The 14,739-nt window shown below is 50.4% G+C and overlaps 2 protein-coding genes, 1 non-coding gene and 1 pseudogene across 3 annotated transcripts; 1 reads left to right on the forward strand and 3 right to left on the reverse strand.

Moving 5' to 3' along the window:
* Window positions 1–385: 385 nt before the first annotated feature.
* On the reverse strand, window positions 386–4,274 carry LOC136515687 (uncharacterized). The gene is made up of 2 exons (XM_066509208.1): window positions 3,272–4,274; window positions 386–873 (listed from the first exon to the last, which is right to left on the reverse strand). Exons 1-2 carry the CDS (start codon window positions 4,272–4,274, stop codon window positions 386–388), a joined length of 1,491 nt encoding a protein of 496 aa, XP_066365305.1.
* Window positions 3,710–3,848, reverse strand: LOC136519262 (small nucleolar RNA Z247). The gene has a single exon (XR_010774816.1). It is a non-coding gene; the product is annotated as a small nucleolar RNA Z247 (small nucleolar RNA).
* A 170-nt stretch (window positions 4,275–4,444) lies between the features above and the next one.
* LOC136516526 (tubulin beta-2 chain-like) lies at window positions 4,445–7,054 on the reverse strand (annotated as a pseudogene).
* A 5,588-nt stretch (window positions 7,055–12,642) lies between these two features.
* On the forward strand, window positions 12,643–14,051 carry LOC136518413 (glutathione transferase GST 23-like). Its single transcript, XM_066512071.1, has 2 exons — window positions 12,643–13,085; window positions 13,255–14,051. Exons 1-2 carry the CDS (start codon window positions 12,735–12,737, stop codon window positions 13,708–13,710), a joined length of 807 nt encoding a protein of 268 aa, XP_066368168.1. The 5' UTR covers window positions 12,643–12,734; the 3' UTR covers window positions 13,711–14,051.
* The last annotated feature ends 688 nt before the right edge of the window (window positions 14,052–14,739 follow it).

Consider the following 14,739-nt stretch of genomic DNA (forward strand, 5'->3'; position numbering starts at 1 on the left):
TAGGCTTTGTGAATCCATCTGCCAATTGATCATCGGTGTTTATGAACCTGATGTCCAAGAGCTTCTGTGCTATCCTTTCACACACAAAATGAAAATCTATTTCGATGTGCTTTGTTCTTGCATGAAAAACCGGGTTAGCTGACAGATACTTAGCTCCTATGTTGTCACACCACAACCGAGCAACTAGAGAGTGTGGTATTCCAAGTTCTGTCAACAATCTCTGAATCCACATCATTTCAGCTGTTGCATTGGCCAAAGCTTTATATTCTGCCTCAGTGCTAGACCGTGACATAGTAGGTTGTTTCCTAGCACTCCAAGATATAAGATTCAGACCAAGGAACACTGCAAACCCTCCAGTTGATCTCCTATCATCCACACAGCTTGCCTAGTCAGCATCAGAAAATGCACTGACAAGAGTTGAGTTCGATTTCCTGGTCTTTAGACCCATGGTCAAAGTTCCTTTCACATACCGTAGGATTCTTTTCACCGCACTCCAATGTGTTGTAGTTGGTGAATGAAGAAACTGGCACACTTTGTTAACAGCGAAGGACAAATCATGCCTAGTGAGTGTTAGGTACTGGAGTGCTCCAACAATGCTCCTGTACCTTGTTGAATCTTCTTCACCGAGACTAGTCCCTTCTGTGACGCTGAGCTTTTCTGAAGTAGAGATGGGTGTATCCACCGGCTTGCAGTTGCCCATATTCGCCTGCTTCACAACATCAGTGGCATACCTCTGTTGCGACAATATTAAGCCATCCACCCCTCTCTTCACTTCTATGCCAAGGAAATAGTGAAGATCTCCTAGATCCTTCAGAGCAAACTCCTTTTCCAGATCCATGAGCAGAGCCTTTGTAGCATCTATTGAAGAGCTTGCTACAATGATGTCATCGACATATACCAACACAAACATAGTAATTTGCCCTTTATTGTAATAAAACAAGGAAGTATCACCTTTCGATGGTGTGAAGCCCAACTGAATCAACTTGCCACACAGACGTGCATACCAAGCACATGGTGCTTGTTTGAGACCATATAGTGCCTTATCCAATTTGCAAACATAATTTGGAAACCTGTTGTCTTCATACCCCGGAGGTTGGCACATATATACTTCTTCTTCGAGCATGCCGTGAAGGAAGGCATTCTGAACATCAAGTTGTCGCAGAGACCAACCATTGGAAACTACCACTGACAAAATAAGTCAGATGGTTGTAGCCTTGACTACTGGACTGAAGGTATCTTCATAGTCTATCCCATATCGCTGCCTGTATCCTTTGGCGACAAGCCGTGCTTTGTACCGATCAACAGTACCATTAGCTTTCTTCTTAACTTTGTAAACCCACTTGCATCCTATAATATTCTTGCCTTTGGGCAGTGGAACCAGGTGCCAAGTTTGATTGTTCATCAAAGCGGTATGCTCTTTATCCATGGTCGAAACCCATCATGCATCTCCTAAAGCGGCCTTCACATTCTTGGGCTCCTCTGGCTCAGCGGAGCTGTGAAGCCCCCACCGGATAGTGCCATCTGAACAAACTTTTGGCTTGGTGATCCCGTGCTGAAGACGTGTGCCATGCTGATGCGGAGGAGGCGGAGGAGGTGTAGGCGGTGGAGTCACAGCAGCCGGCACGGGGGAGAGCTCAAGCGCACCCGCCGTAGTGGATCCAGGAGACAAATCTCCTGGAGGCGACAGATCCAGTGTGGGAGGCGATGGCGGCGAAGACTGTAGCCCGGTGTTCGTCGATGTAGAGGATCTAGGGCCCGACAGCATAGGACCAGGGCACCCTGACCCCAAAGCTGATCCCGCCGCCGACCCGGTACAAGGAGCAAGAGAATCACCTCCTGATCCCATGCCCCCGTTGTCATTATGCAATGAGGAAGAGGGGTACATGAAATGACCCCTGGAATGCACTGTTTCTCCATCATTTTGCGCCAGGTTTGTTCCTGTTTCATCCACAGCAGTAGAGGAGCTTGCCACAACGTTAGCATGGTCAGAATTAATCAAACATTGATCAAGCAAATTTGCGTCCCCAAGGTCCGACGATGGGTTTTGGAGAATATCGGGAAGAAGTGAAAACTCAGCACGAAGATGAGCTCCTGCATTGGGATGAAGTTGAGCGAAAGGATACACCGTCTCATCAAACACCACATCACGGGAAATATATATGCGACCTGTCGAGGGATCAAGACATTTGAACCCCTTGTGTAGATTGCTATACCCAAGGAAAACACAGCGTTTTGAACGGAATTGTACTTTCTTGGTGTTGTAAGGCCAAAGATTTGGCCAAACAGCACACCCAAAGTTCGAAGAAAAGTGTAATCTGGAGGTGAACCGAGGAGGCGCTCATGTGGTGTGTCATTGGCAATGACCTTGGATGGAAGACGGTTGATGAGAAAAACAGCTGTTAAGAACGCTTCATCCCAATATTTTAGTGGCATGGATGAATGTGCAAGAAGGGACAAACCAACCTCGACAATGTGGTGATGTTTACGTTCAGCGGATCCATTTTATTGGTGTGTGTGTGGACAAGATACATGGTGAGCTATGCCTAGGCATTTGAAGAAGGAGTTAAGGGACCGATATTCCCCTCCCCAGTCCGATTGAACTGCAAGAATCTTATGATCAAATTGACGCTCAACCATGTTCTGAAAATCACGGAAACATTGAAAGACTTCAGACTTATAACGCAACAAATAGATCCAAGTGAACTTACTATAATCATCGATAAAGATGACATAATAAGAACGCCAACCCATAGAAGTTGGTGCCGGTCCCCATACATCAGTGAAAACAAGCTCAAAAGGTTTAGATGAAACACTGTTTGACTTAGGTAAGGTAATTGATGGCTCTTTCCCATCTGACACGCATCACAAATCACACAATTGCTCGAACTACTAGAAAAAGAAAGCTTATGACGACTAATAATCTGCTGAACGACAGGAGCAGAGGCATGACCAAGTCGGCTATGCCACAAGGAGGTAGTGGGCTTGAAGACACCAAGCACTTGTTTATTCGGTGGAGATGGTGTGTGCAATTGAGGCTTCAACGGATAGAGACCACCGTCACATCGCCCTTCGAGGAGTGTTCTCCTCGTCACCTGTTCTTTAAGAGAAAAATGCTTGGGATGAAGTTCAAGGAATGCATTGTTATCTTTAACAAGACGATGGACTAAAAGAAGACTTTTATTGGCACTAGGAACATGGAGAACATTATTTAGATGAATATCACGAACTGGGGATTGCAAAATGCTATGACCAATGTGATCAATTTTCATACCTGCCCCGCTGGCCGTGTGTACCTGCTCTCCTCCACGATACCTGTTGTGGAAGGAAAGCTTCTCCAGTTCACCGGTTATGTGATCTGTGGCTCCAGAATCCACATACCAGTTGGTGTCCACTCCATAGGGCGCCGTGGTCGCCGACGATGCACTCTTTTGCGGCGGTCCAGTGAATGTGGCGTCGAAACGCTTGAAGCAGTGTACCATAGTATGGCCCTTCTTGCCACAGAGCTGGCAGAAGACGTCGGACAAAAAATTGTGACCACCGCCGCCTCCGCCACCATTGCCACGGCCACCACCGCCACGGCGAAAAACCACGCGACCACCATCACCGCGGCCACGGGACTGGTTGGGGTTGGAATTGTTCCCCCCACGGCCACCCTTGGTGGCCACATTGACAGAGGATTGAGAACCTCCGCCATGCATCTCCTTGCGCTGCTCGTAGTTGATGAGTTGCGCATACAGTTCGGCGATGGAGATCGGTTCGACTCGCGCCGCCACCGTAGACACAATGGAGTCGAAGTCATCACCAAGGCCCATGAGGATGAACGAGACCAGCTCCTCGTCCTCCATCTTGCAGCCCGCTGCAGCCATCTCGTCGGCGAGGCCCTTCATCTTGACGAAGTAATCCGCCACGGACGATGTCCCCTTGTTCGCCGCTAGGGCCATGCGCGTAGACATCACGCGCGCCCGAGACTGCGAGGCATGAAGATCTTGTATGACGGCCCACAGTTCCGCCGCGGTGGTCGCCGTCGCGACCTGGCCGAAGACCTCCTTGGAGAGGGAGAAGAGGTAACTGAGGACGATTTGGTCCTGAGAGACCAACTTCTCATACGCCGGATTTGGCTGCGGTTCCGGCTCCTTGCCATCGGTGAGCTTCTTGCCATCGGCAGGGGAGGATGAGTCCCCCTCGAGGAACTCAGGCGGGGGTGCGGCCGTGCTCTTGATGTAACCGGCGAGACGAGCCCCCTTCAACGCAGACGACACCTGGGCATGCCACATGTTGTAGTTGCCACAAGTGAGCTTCTCCGATACAACGGGGAGAAGGCCAAAGGCAAGCGGCGCATTGGCGGCAGATGGTTCCGCCACTGGATCTTATTCCGTGAGGAAGAAAAGGCTAGCTGATACCATATAAAGAAATATGGGAACGAGAGTACCCTAACTGGGCTCTCGGCTCATGTATTTATACTCAAACATGGTGTACAACAGATTACATGTTGATCTCAACAGATCATGCCGTGATACACGGGATACATACGCTTGCCTTACAAGGTAAGTTACAACAGCCGTATCCTATCATATCAACAGAAGATATCCTATCATCTAACAACGAGGTCGTTCATGTTGCTCTCCGCCTCAGTGAACTCCATCTCATCCATGCCCTCACATGTGTACCAATGCAAGAAGGCCTTCCTCCTGAACATGACCGTGAACTGCTGGCTCACACGCCGGAACATCTCCTGGATGGAGGTGGAGTTGCCCATGAAGGTGGACGACATGGAGAGGCCACGCGGGGGATGTCACAAACACTGGATTTCACGTTGTTCGGAATCCACTCCACAAACTAGGACGAGCTCTTGTTCTGCACGTTGAGCATCTGCTCATCCACCTCCTTGGTGCTCATCTTGCCCCGGAACATGGCAGAGGCCGTCAGGTAGCGGTCATGGCGCGGATCCGCGGCACACATCATGTTCTTGGACTACCACATCTGCTGGGTCAGCTCAGAGACCGTGAGGGAGCGGTACTGCTGGGAGCCACGTGAGGTGAGTGGCACAAAGCCAACCATGAAGAAGTGCAGGCGTGGGAAGGGAATCAGGTTGACAGCAAGCTTGCGGAGGTCAGAGTTCAGCTGCCCTGGGAAGCGAAGGCAGCATGTGACACCACTCATGGTGGCACTGATCAAGTGGTTCAGATCACCAACTGCAGACAAAACCAGAAGATTCACATCAGTGCAAGACAGTAAGAGGTCAATATGAATATCTATCAATTGATCTTGATCATGACTCGTGAGAAAAAAAATCATATCATATAAAAAGAACTGATTAAGAATAATAAAAAAAGCTTAGAACTAAACAAAGCATGCTCAACCAATGAATGATTACAGCCAAAGCTGCACAGAGGCTTTGGTTTACAGTCATTTTCTGAAATGATGTACTGATACACCTCCATATTTTTTTATTAGCATTCATTTTTCTTCAGGTAAACACAATGATAGTTACATTTTCCATATGACAAGAGTTATGCAAGGTGCAGAAGAAATCCTATCTCTGATACTCCTAACACGTTTTACCTGCTTACAATTCAGCACCCCCTCATCAGGCAACAATGCATTAGACTTGCTACAAATGTTAAAATGTCCTGATTCGGTGATCAATTAAGTCATCCACAACAACTACAATAACTACCATTTTCCAGTGGACCAAACTAGCAGCTCAGATACCATCAACTGATCAGGACTAGGATAAATTCAAAAGTACCATTCAAGCAGCAAGCAACAAGGCCACTAATATGATAGCAAACATATTCCTGACAGTAGGCTTCCAACACCTAAGGCAAAGGACACTAAGTTTGGCGACAAATGTATTCGTTCATTTTAATCAAAATAAACACGACTACAAGATGTCTAGCAGGTTGGATAATAATTTGAAGCACCAAAAGCACAGAATAAAGCTTTCTAATTAAATAATCACATGATGCGATTAGAACCAGGTAAGGCAATCAAACCGTAAATACATGTAGGCAAGGCTATCAAACTTGGTGGAACAGATCAGCTTACAACTAGGAGTGGTCAGCTTCAGCGTGCGGAAGCAGATGTCGTATAGTGCCTCATTGTCCAGCACCATGCACTCGTCGGCGTTCTCCACGAGCTGGTGGACGGAGAGCGTGGCGTTATAGGGCTCCACCACCGTGTCCGACACCTTGGGGGATGGGAAGACGGAGAACGTCAGCATCATCCGATCCGGCTACTCCTCCCTGATCTTGGAAATGAGCAGGGTACCCATGCCGGACCCCGTGCCACCGCCGAGCGAGTGGCAGACCTGAAAACCTGACGGCACGAACGGATCGAGTGAGGCAGACAGCGCAACAGAAATTCCGAAAACACTGGACGATGGGAATTCAGTTCAGATGATGAGAGATCGATACCCTGGAGGCAGTCGCAGTTCTCGGCCTCCTTGCGGACGACGTCGAGGACTGAGTCGATGAGCTCCGCTCCCTCGGTGTAGTGGCCCTTGGCCCAGTTGTTGCCGGCGCCCGACTGGCCGAAGACGAAGTTGTCGGGGCGGAAGATCCGGCCGTAGGGGCCCGAGAGGACAGCGTCCATGGTGCCGGGCTCAAGGTCCATGAGCACCGCGCGCGGCGCGAACCTACCACAGGAGGCCTCGTTGTAGTAGACGTTGACGCGCTCCAGCTGCACGTCCGACGTCCCCACGTACCGCCCCGTCGGGTCGATGCCGTGCTCATCGCACACTACCTCCCAGAACTTGGAGCCGATCTGGTTCCCGCACTGCCCTCCCTGGATGGGCAGGATCTCCCTCATCTTACTCTCACCTGTAAACACCGCAAAGATCAACGCGCGAACGGGGTAAATCAAGGGCTAATAATCCCAAAAGAAATCACCATGACGAAAGAACCAAAAAAAAAACCCGATAAAATCCACCAAAATTCAGGGATCCGAAGAAACTTGGGATCGATTCGATTGCTACATTTACCTCGAGGGAAAAAACGATCGGATCGTACTAACTCTGGGGAGTGTGGGGGAAGGTCTGCGATCGGGAGTGAGCGCGCGTGTGCTCTGTGGATGGGGAGGCGAAACGAAATGCAGGGCGGTGTTTTATAGCGGCGGTAGGGCTAGGGCACCGGATCGGACGGCAGGTGGGATTTCCTGCGGAGCGCCGGGAGATCACAGCCGTCCGATGCGGGGATCTGGCGGTTCAGCGCGTCGCCTTGGGGATCGGAGGTAAAGTTTTGCAGATGGGCCGGGCACGATGGGCCGGCCAAGGCACGGCCCGAGAAAGCACGGCCCAAGCACGGCCCGGCCCGGCAGCCTGCGTGCCCGTGCCTGGCACGGCCCGCCCCCGTGCCCGTGCCTGGGCTGCCAATTCGGCCCATGGGCCAGCACGGGCACGGCACGGTAAAGTGGTCTGGCCCGTTAACGGCCCGCTATCCAGGGAACTCTCAGTCGTCCGATCCCCCCCTGATGGATTGTGGCCGTTGGATCCAGGGCAACGGCACCGCCGCGTATATAAGCCGGCCGGCCTCCCCCGCTCGGCCGCTCACAAACCCTAAATCAATTAACGCTCTCCCTCCGTCCCTCCTCTCCTCTCTGGCTCTCGCAGTCTCGCCCTCTCCGACGACGGTGGCGAAGGGCAACGGCCCCTCCCAAGGGCGACAGCGACTCGCCGTCGTCCCCGCGGACCCCGCCTCCTCCTCTCGTCCTCCAGCAGCCGTAGCTCTGGAGCTCCGACGATGCAGGTAACATCCCCTTCTGCTCTTCTTCTTTCTCTCACTGTCACTGACTCACTCCCTCTTCCGCAGCGCAGATCCGCGGATCCGCTGCTGCTAGGAGCTCCGGCTCCGCCGTCTTCATCGCCGGCGACGTCTAGGTAAGAAACCCTAACCCTAGCTCCGAAGCCTAACCCTAACCCTAGCTCCGACCTGCTCCATTCTTGATTTCTTTTCTTGAATCTTGAGTTCTTGACTGATGTTCTTCCTTTCTTCTTCTTTTGGCAGACGTTTGAGGCCAGGGCAAGTGAGGATGCCGTCCCGGCCTCCCTCTGTCTCTGAGGACACGGTGGAGGCTAGTGCCACTGCCATGGCTGATGAGATGGAGAGGGTCCACGACCTCCCTGGTGATGACGACGACGACGACATGGGCGACAAAGAGGTAGAAGAGCTCTTCGGCCGTGGAGCTGTACCTGGTGGAGCTGGCGCAGTGCTACTTAAAATGTGTTTAGTGCCTGGGGCGGCACGGGCACTGGCGTGCCACCGTGCCTGCTGGCACGGCACGACACGGTTTGCACTTCATAGTGCCATGCCTGGGTTGCCACTTCGGCACGGTGGCACTATCAGGCACGGCACGGTGGGCCGCCGTGCCGCATAGTGCCGTGCCGGGCGGCCCATTTGGAAAACTATAATCGGAGGGGCCGTTGGTGGCTTTTGGATTTTGAATTTTGAAAGGGTGGGCGCTGGCTGCTTGCCCTTTCGCGGGCAGCGTTTTTTCACACGGGCGAAGGGAGGAAATAGGATTTTTTTTGTGTTTTTTGTGGGTTGCTGAAATCTTTTGGATCTCAGAAAAACAAAAGGTTGGGCGTACATAGGGAACTAGAGAGATAGGCATCATGGAATCTAGAATCCTTTCAAAAATGGGAACACGTCAGACAGGGTGCGTTATTATACGGTAAAATATAATAATATTTTATGGAGATTTTAGTTCAAGAATAGAGGGAAATTGTGAAAGAGATGTTTGCTTTGGTTTTTCCAATGGAAGGTAAATATGGTATATTTTAAGTTGATGTTCATACATAATTGAAAAAAGCTGAAGGAAATAAAAAAATATGTTCAAACTTCGAAAGTCGTATCTACAAACAAAATGCATTCTTAAAAAACATATTATACCATATCACTACAACCATTATCCTACTGAAATAACAAATTATTTTTCCCTACGACCACAAATATCATTAACTGACAATCACATTGGGTTCCATACTTCCATATCTCACATTTGGCGGTTGTGGTAAGACAACATGGCCATGATCATCCTCTACATCTCTTTCTATCTACCTCGTCTCCCCAAAATGAATGGCAACAACAAGCACTGAGTGTGGTTGTTGAATTGTTGTCCCTTCTTCCTTGCTTCCTTGTTGGATCCTCAAATAAGATCCATGACAAATACAATCTAATCAGGCTATCTGTATGCAAAATCAATACTTTTTCATATAACTTAGTGACAACAAGTAATGCGCAAAGTATACTACATTTGTTACTTTAGAGATATTGGGATGAGCACCTCGATGCCCAACTAACAAATATGCTCGCACGTTGCAATGAAACGTATAACTTGTTGTGTGTCCATTTGGACGACTGCAATTCAGAGATTTATGCAATAATTTCGTCATGTGTTATAATATGTCACTAAGTATGGTGGCTAGATGTACGCTGTTCTAAACTTATATAAGCACATGTTGTACGTACTCTAATACGATAAAATGTGACGTACTAACTAATGTTGCATTGGACTTGCTTTTGGCATTGTGCAAGCTTGCATATATGCTTCTGCGAGTAACAAGATGTTGGCGAGGTACACAAGTCTGAATACGAACTAAGCACTCCCCTGTTCCAAAAAAAAAATCATGCTTCCTGAGAAGTCAAACAATCTCAAGTTTAATTAGTTTTATAAAAAATAATATCAATATTTATATTAGTAAATATATTTAATATAAAAATATATTTAATAATTAATCTAGTAATACTTACATAAATATTAGTTATATTTATTTGGTCAAACTTATAATTGTTTGACTTCTCGTGAAGCCGAGACTTTTATTAGGGCTTCTTTGGCATAGTTTTTGCTGGCTTTGGCTTCTCTATCTTTTTGGCATCGTAGAAAACAGCTTCTATGAGCCGGTGAAGCCACTTTCGAGTGGCTTCATCGGCTTCTTCCCGAGCGGCTTCATCGGCTCCTAGTTGTTTTGGGAGGAGAGTGACAACTCCGTGAACAATGACAGTACATGAATAGTACCCGCAACATCTCTGCTTTGCGGCATTTGGGTCCAGTTTAGTTTGCAAAAAAATTTGCAAAATTTTTCACATTCCCCGTCACATCGAATCTTTGGACGCATGCATGAAGCATTAAATATAAATAAAAAATAAAACTAATTACACAGTTTAGACGAAATCCACGAGACGAATCTTTTAAGCCTAATTAGACTATGATTGGACACTATTTACCAAATAACAACGAAAACGCTACAGTAGCCATTTTGCAAAATTTTTTGCAACTAAACAAGGGCTTGGATCAACAGCGAGTCAGCAAAGTCCATGCCTCTGCAAGTCTACAACATCGTTAGCCCTTACCCATATAGTGAGGCTGCAAAATCTTTTGTCCACTCCAACCGGTTCGACGAGGGCATATGCATATATAGCTGGTACTACGCAGGAGGTAACATGACTACTCCTACACTACATGATTGCCCTCGCTCCGCACCGGCAGCTGGGCTTTGGATCCTGATTCCTGGCCTGAATCTTCTTTCCATACAGGTCCTTGTTTAGTTTTCACCTTAAAACTTTACATCCTGTCACATTGAATGTTTGACACTAAATATAGACTAAAAAATAATTAATTATACAGTTTATAACTAAGATGAATTTTTTAAGCCTAATTAGTCCATAATTTGACAATAAAGTGCTACAGTACAGCTGTGCTAATGATGAATTAATTAGGCTTAATAAATTTGTCTCGCGATTTATCGGCAGATTCTATAATTTATTTTTTTATTAGTATCCGAATACTCCATACAACGTTCTTATGTAACATGTAACGTGACATCAAAACTTTACCCGCTAAATCTGAACAAGACCTACGTCTGCTTGCCCCAAGCGATAAAAGCACTGCAGCGCAGACATGGACGTCTCAGAAAGCAAATTCCGGAGAGGGAGATCGATCGAACCAAACAAAGGGAAGGAGCAGACCATGCCTACTTGCCTAGCCCAGTGAGCTTTCACCTCAACTGCCGCCCGCGCTGTGTGAAACGTTCGTGGCAATGTAAAAAATAGGCAACGTAACGCAGTAACTTGGCATGGCGCCGGCGCTGTGAAACGTTCGTGGCCGGGCGGGAAGCGTACGTGATAGGGCGTGCCGGTGCTGGTGCCACCCACGCGAGGAAAGGCAAAGCGCGCTATAGCTCCGCCTGCCAGACCAGTACCACCACTTGTGACAGCAAAAACACAGGGCACGCACAGGCGCAGCACCGCATTTGCACGCAGTGCAGTGCAGCTGATGGGAACAGTTCGGCGGAGCCGGGCGCTTTTGGTCGAGCCGTCTATCCGGCCGGGCGCAGCCACTGTTGCTTTCCTCCATCCGGCGGTCGCCTCCTTTCTGGCCCGGCCGGCCGACTATTCAACGGCAACGCCCGATCCAACAGCGCTCTCCGTCCGCACGCACTTCCGCGAGCTCGTGCCGTGCGCGTACGGGAACGCTCTCGCCGCCTGTGCAGTATGCGCCAACAGTGGACGTGTGCAAGCATAGAATAGATCGATCAGCGTTCAGTAACAACGAGACTCCATCGCAAAAAAGAGAAACAAAAAAGTGACACGGGATCTTGTTTCCCCAGTGAATAAACTGTAGTAGCAATAGTCGTGATCCCAGCATAGAATAAATGCATCTGGCCGGCCGGCCTATTCCGGGTGTGCATGCATGCAGCCATGCAGGTGGTCTTCGGTCAAACTGTAGTAGCTGGTCGTGAACATGCAGGTTAGTCAAGACTCTAAGCACATGGATCAAGGCTTCAAGCACTTTATTTGACCAAGATTTCTCATCTCAGTAGCTAGCTAGGGTTTGGCATTTCCTTCACAGTCACCGCCACTTCGTCGTGCCGAGGCCGAGCGCAGCGCCCTCCGGGCTCCGGCTTGCGGTTTTACGGCACGGTGAAAGTGAAACCTCTAGTCCCAGGTCGTTAGCAGAAACTACTACTACAGCTCTCTTTTTTTTTCCGAACATGGTCTTGGAACACATATTTCATTAAGCAGAAACGGAGTTTCGCTTGTTACAACCTCCTCAGATAATCCATAGATTACCGTGGAAAGATGAAAGCCAATACGACCTAAATAAACTTAACTTAAAATAACTACTACTACAGCTTGGCCTGATTGTTCTGCAAGCCAAGGCACTGGGGAACAAGTCAAAACTCTTGTGAGACCTTTCCTCGATCACTGCGTCCTTACAATAGAGAAGTACTCGCTGCTAGTGCTCGGTAATGCAGACGCAAATCCGCCAGAGCTGCGCGACGAAAAGGCATCGTCCGGTCGGCGAAGACTTTCAACTCGTCCAGTGAGAACCATTAGAGTATAATACTACCAGCAAAGAAACAGCTCTTCTGGTAGCAGTAAGCTGCAGTAACCAATTTCACAGTTTCACACTTCCCCAGTGAATGAACAGAAAGGAAGGTCCACGGCCAGCCGGTGTGCCGTGCCCTGGAAGCCTGCCCGGCCGGCCCATTCCGGACGGATGGACGCGGGTTCCCATGGCCCAACACCGCATATCGGGCCCACTTGTGAGTCCCACTTCCATGTGGGCCAGGAGGCCTCACCGTGTGTCCCTCTCCCTCCCGCAGTCCCGCTCTATATAAACCCGCCAGCCCCCACCCAGGAGCACAGCCACGCAACCAAGCCGAGGACACCGACACCATTCGCTCTACTCAGAGAGGAAAGGAAAGAGAGCATCTTGGGCGAGTGTTCGGAGCCATGGAGAAGTCGTCGTCCGAGAATGCCATCCCGCCGGCGGCGGCGCCGCTGAAGCTGTTCGGGTCGTGGGCGAGCTCGTACACGCACCGCGTGCAGCTGGCGCTGCGCCTCAAGGGCCTGGAGTTCGACTACGTGGAGGAGGACCTGGGGAACAAGAGCGCCGAGCTGCTGCGCCACAACCCCGTGCACAAGAAGGTGCCCGTGCTCGTCCACGGCGGCCGCGCGCTCCCGGAGTCCGACATTATCCTCCAGTACCTCGACGACGCCTGGCCGGAGACCCGCCAGCTCCTCCCCGCCGACGCCTTCGACCGTGCGCTCGCGCGGTTCTGGTGCCACTTCGCCGACGACAAGGTACGTACGCCGTCGTCGCCGGTTCTCCTCCTTGGGATGCACGCACACACGTGTTCGTGTGTCTATCCTGTGTCGTCTGAAGAGAAGAAGAGATGCCTGAGTGCCTGACACAGAGTTACTTACGTGCGGTTCGTTTTTGTCCTCTTCCGATCGAAATGTGGTGTTGCAGCTCGGGCCGGCGGTGGGCGCGGTGTTCGCGTCGACGGGGGAGGACCAGGGGGCGGCGGTGCGGCAGGTGCACGACAACCTGGCCCTGCTCGAGGCCGAGCTCCGCGACGGCGCGTTCAGGGGCCGCCGCTTCTTCGGCGGCGACGAGGTGGGCCTCCTGGACATCGTCCTGGGCTGCGGCTCCTACTGGCTCGCCGTGTTTGAGGACGTCACCGGGGTGCGCCTCGTGGACGCCGACGCCTTCCCGCGCTTCCACGCCTGGCTGCGCGACTTCGAGGCCCTGGACGAGGTCCGCGAGACCATCCCCGCCGTCGACCGCCTCCTCGAGTACGCGCGCGGCCTCCGCCACATGCTGCTCGGCCTCGCCGGCGCCGCGGCCGCACCCTCCTCCGACGCCGGCCCGACTGCCGCCGCCGCGCCGGCGGCGGCCGCGGCTGACATCGCCGTCGACATTTGAACGCAGGGCGTCGTCGAGCTCGGGCGTCAGCGCCAGCGCGCGACGTCCGGCTAGTGATCAGTAGTAGCTACTAGTACCTAGCTGCCTGCCGTGTCGATCGCGCCATGTGCGGTGGCTGCTGAGTCTGCGTGCCTAGCTGCCTGCCGACCTGGAGTGCGCTTCTGCTGCCACCACAGTTAATTGGCGCAGTTTGTCTAGGTGTCGAGTTTGTTTTCTCAACGTCCTTCTGTTTGCTGCGACTTGTTCTTGTGTCTGGGACGAATCTCGTGTGTTTGTTTGTATCTAGCAGTTTGGCTCGCTTGTTTGTTAGCCATGTGCACCTGGTATTTTCTTCGAGCAAAGTTTCGGCGTACGGCCTCATGAGATTGTGATCAATTTCTACTGCAATTGGAGTACTACGTACCAATAATGTATACCGACAATCGTAGTACTCGTCATTAACCTTCTTCGTTACAGTAGATTAAGTTTTGATCCGAATTAACTGCGCCGGTTAATGGTGCTCACTGCTCGCTACCCAAGTACTACCAGGACTAGGCTACCAGCCCAGCACCCCCCTGCGGCTCAGAAAAGGCGTTTAAAAGCTGCAGAGGAGCTGATGAAGCGTCCATGATAATAGGCACCGATTTCCTCCCATGCTGTTGTCTTGAGAATTGAGGGCATGTTTAGTTCCTAAAATTTTTTGCGTGGTACTTGTCACATCGAATCTTATGGCACATGCATGGAGTACTAAATGTAGACGAAAAAAACTAATTGCACAGTTAGGTGAGAAATCGTAAGACGAAACTTTCAAACCTAATTAGTTCATAATTAGACACTAATTACCAAATACAAACGAAAGTGCTACAGTAGCCAAAAACCTAAAAAAAGTTTGCATCTAAACACGCCCTGATGGCTGCTCGTGTTTGCCCGTGCAGGGTGGCCATTCATGCCCTGCTGTCCTGACTCCTGGCCGAATGTAATTGCAAGCAGCATCGATCGTCAGGCTGTTCGCTTCGACGTATTTGGCTTATAAGTCAGGACTTATCAGCC

This window comes from Miscanthus floridulus, chromosome 17 (genome assembly GCF_019320115.1).
Source record: "Miscanthus floridulus cultivar M001 chromosome 17, ASM1932011v1, whole genome shotgun sequence".
Lineage (NCBI taxonomy): Eukaryota > Viridiplantae > Streptophyta > Magnoliopsida > Poales > Poaceae > Miscanthus > Miscanthus floridulus.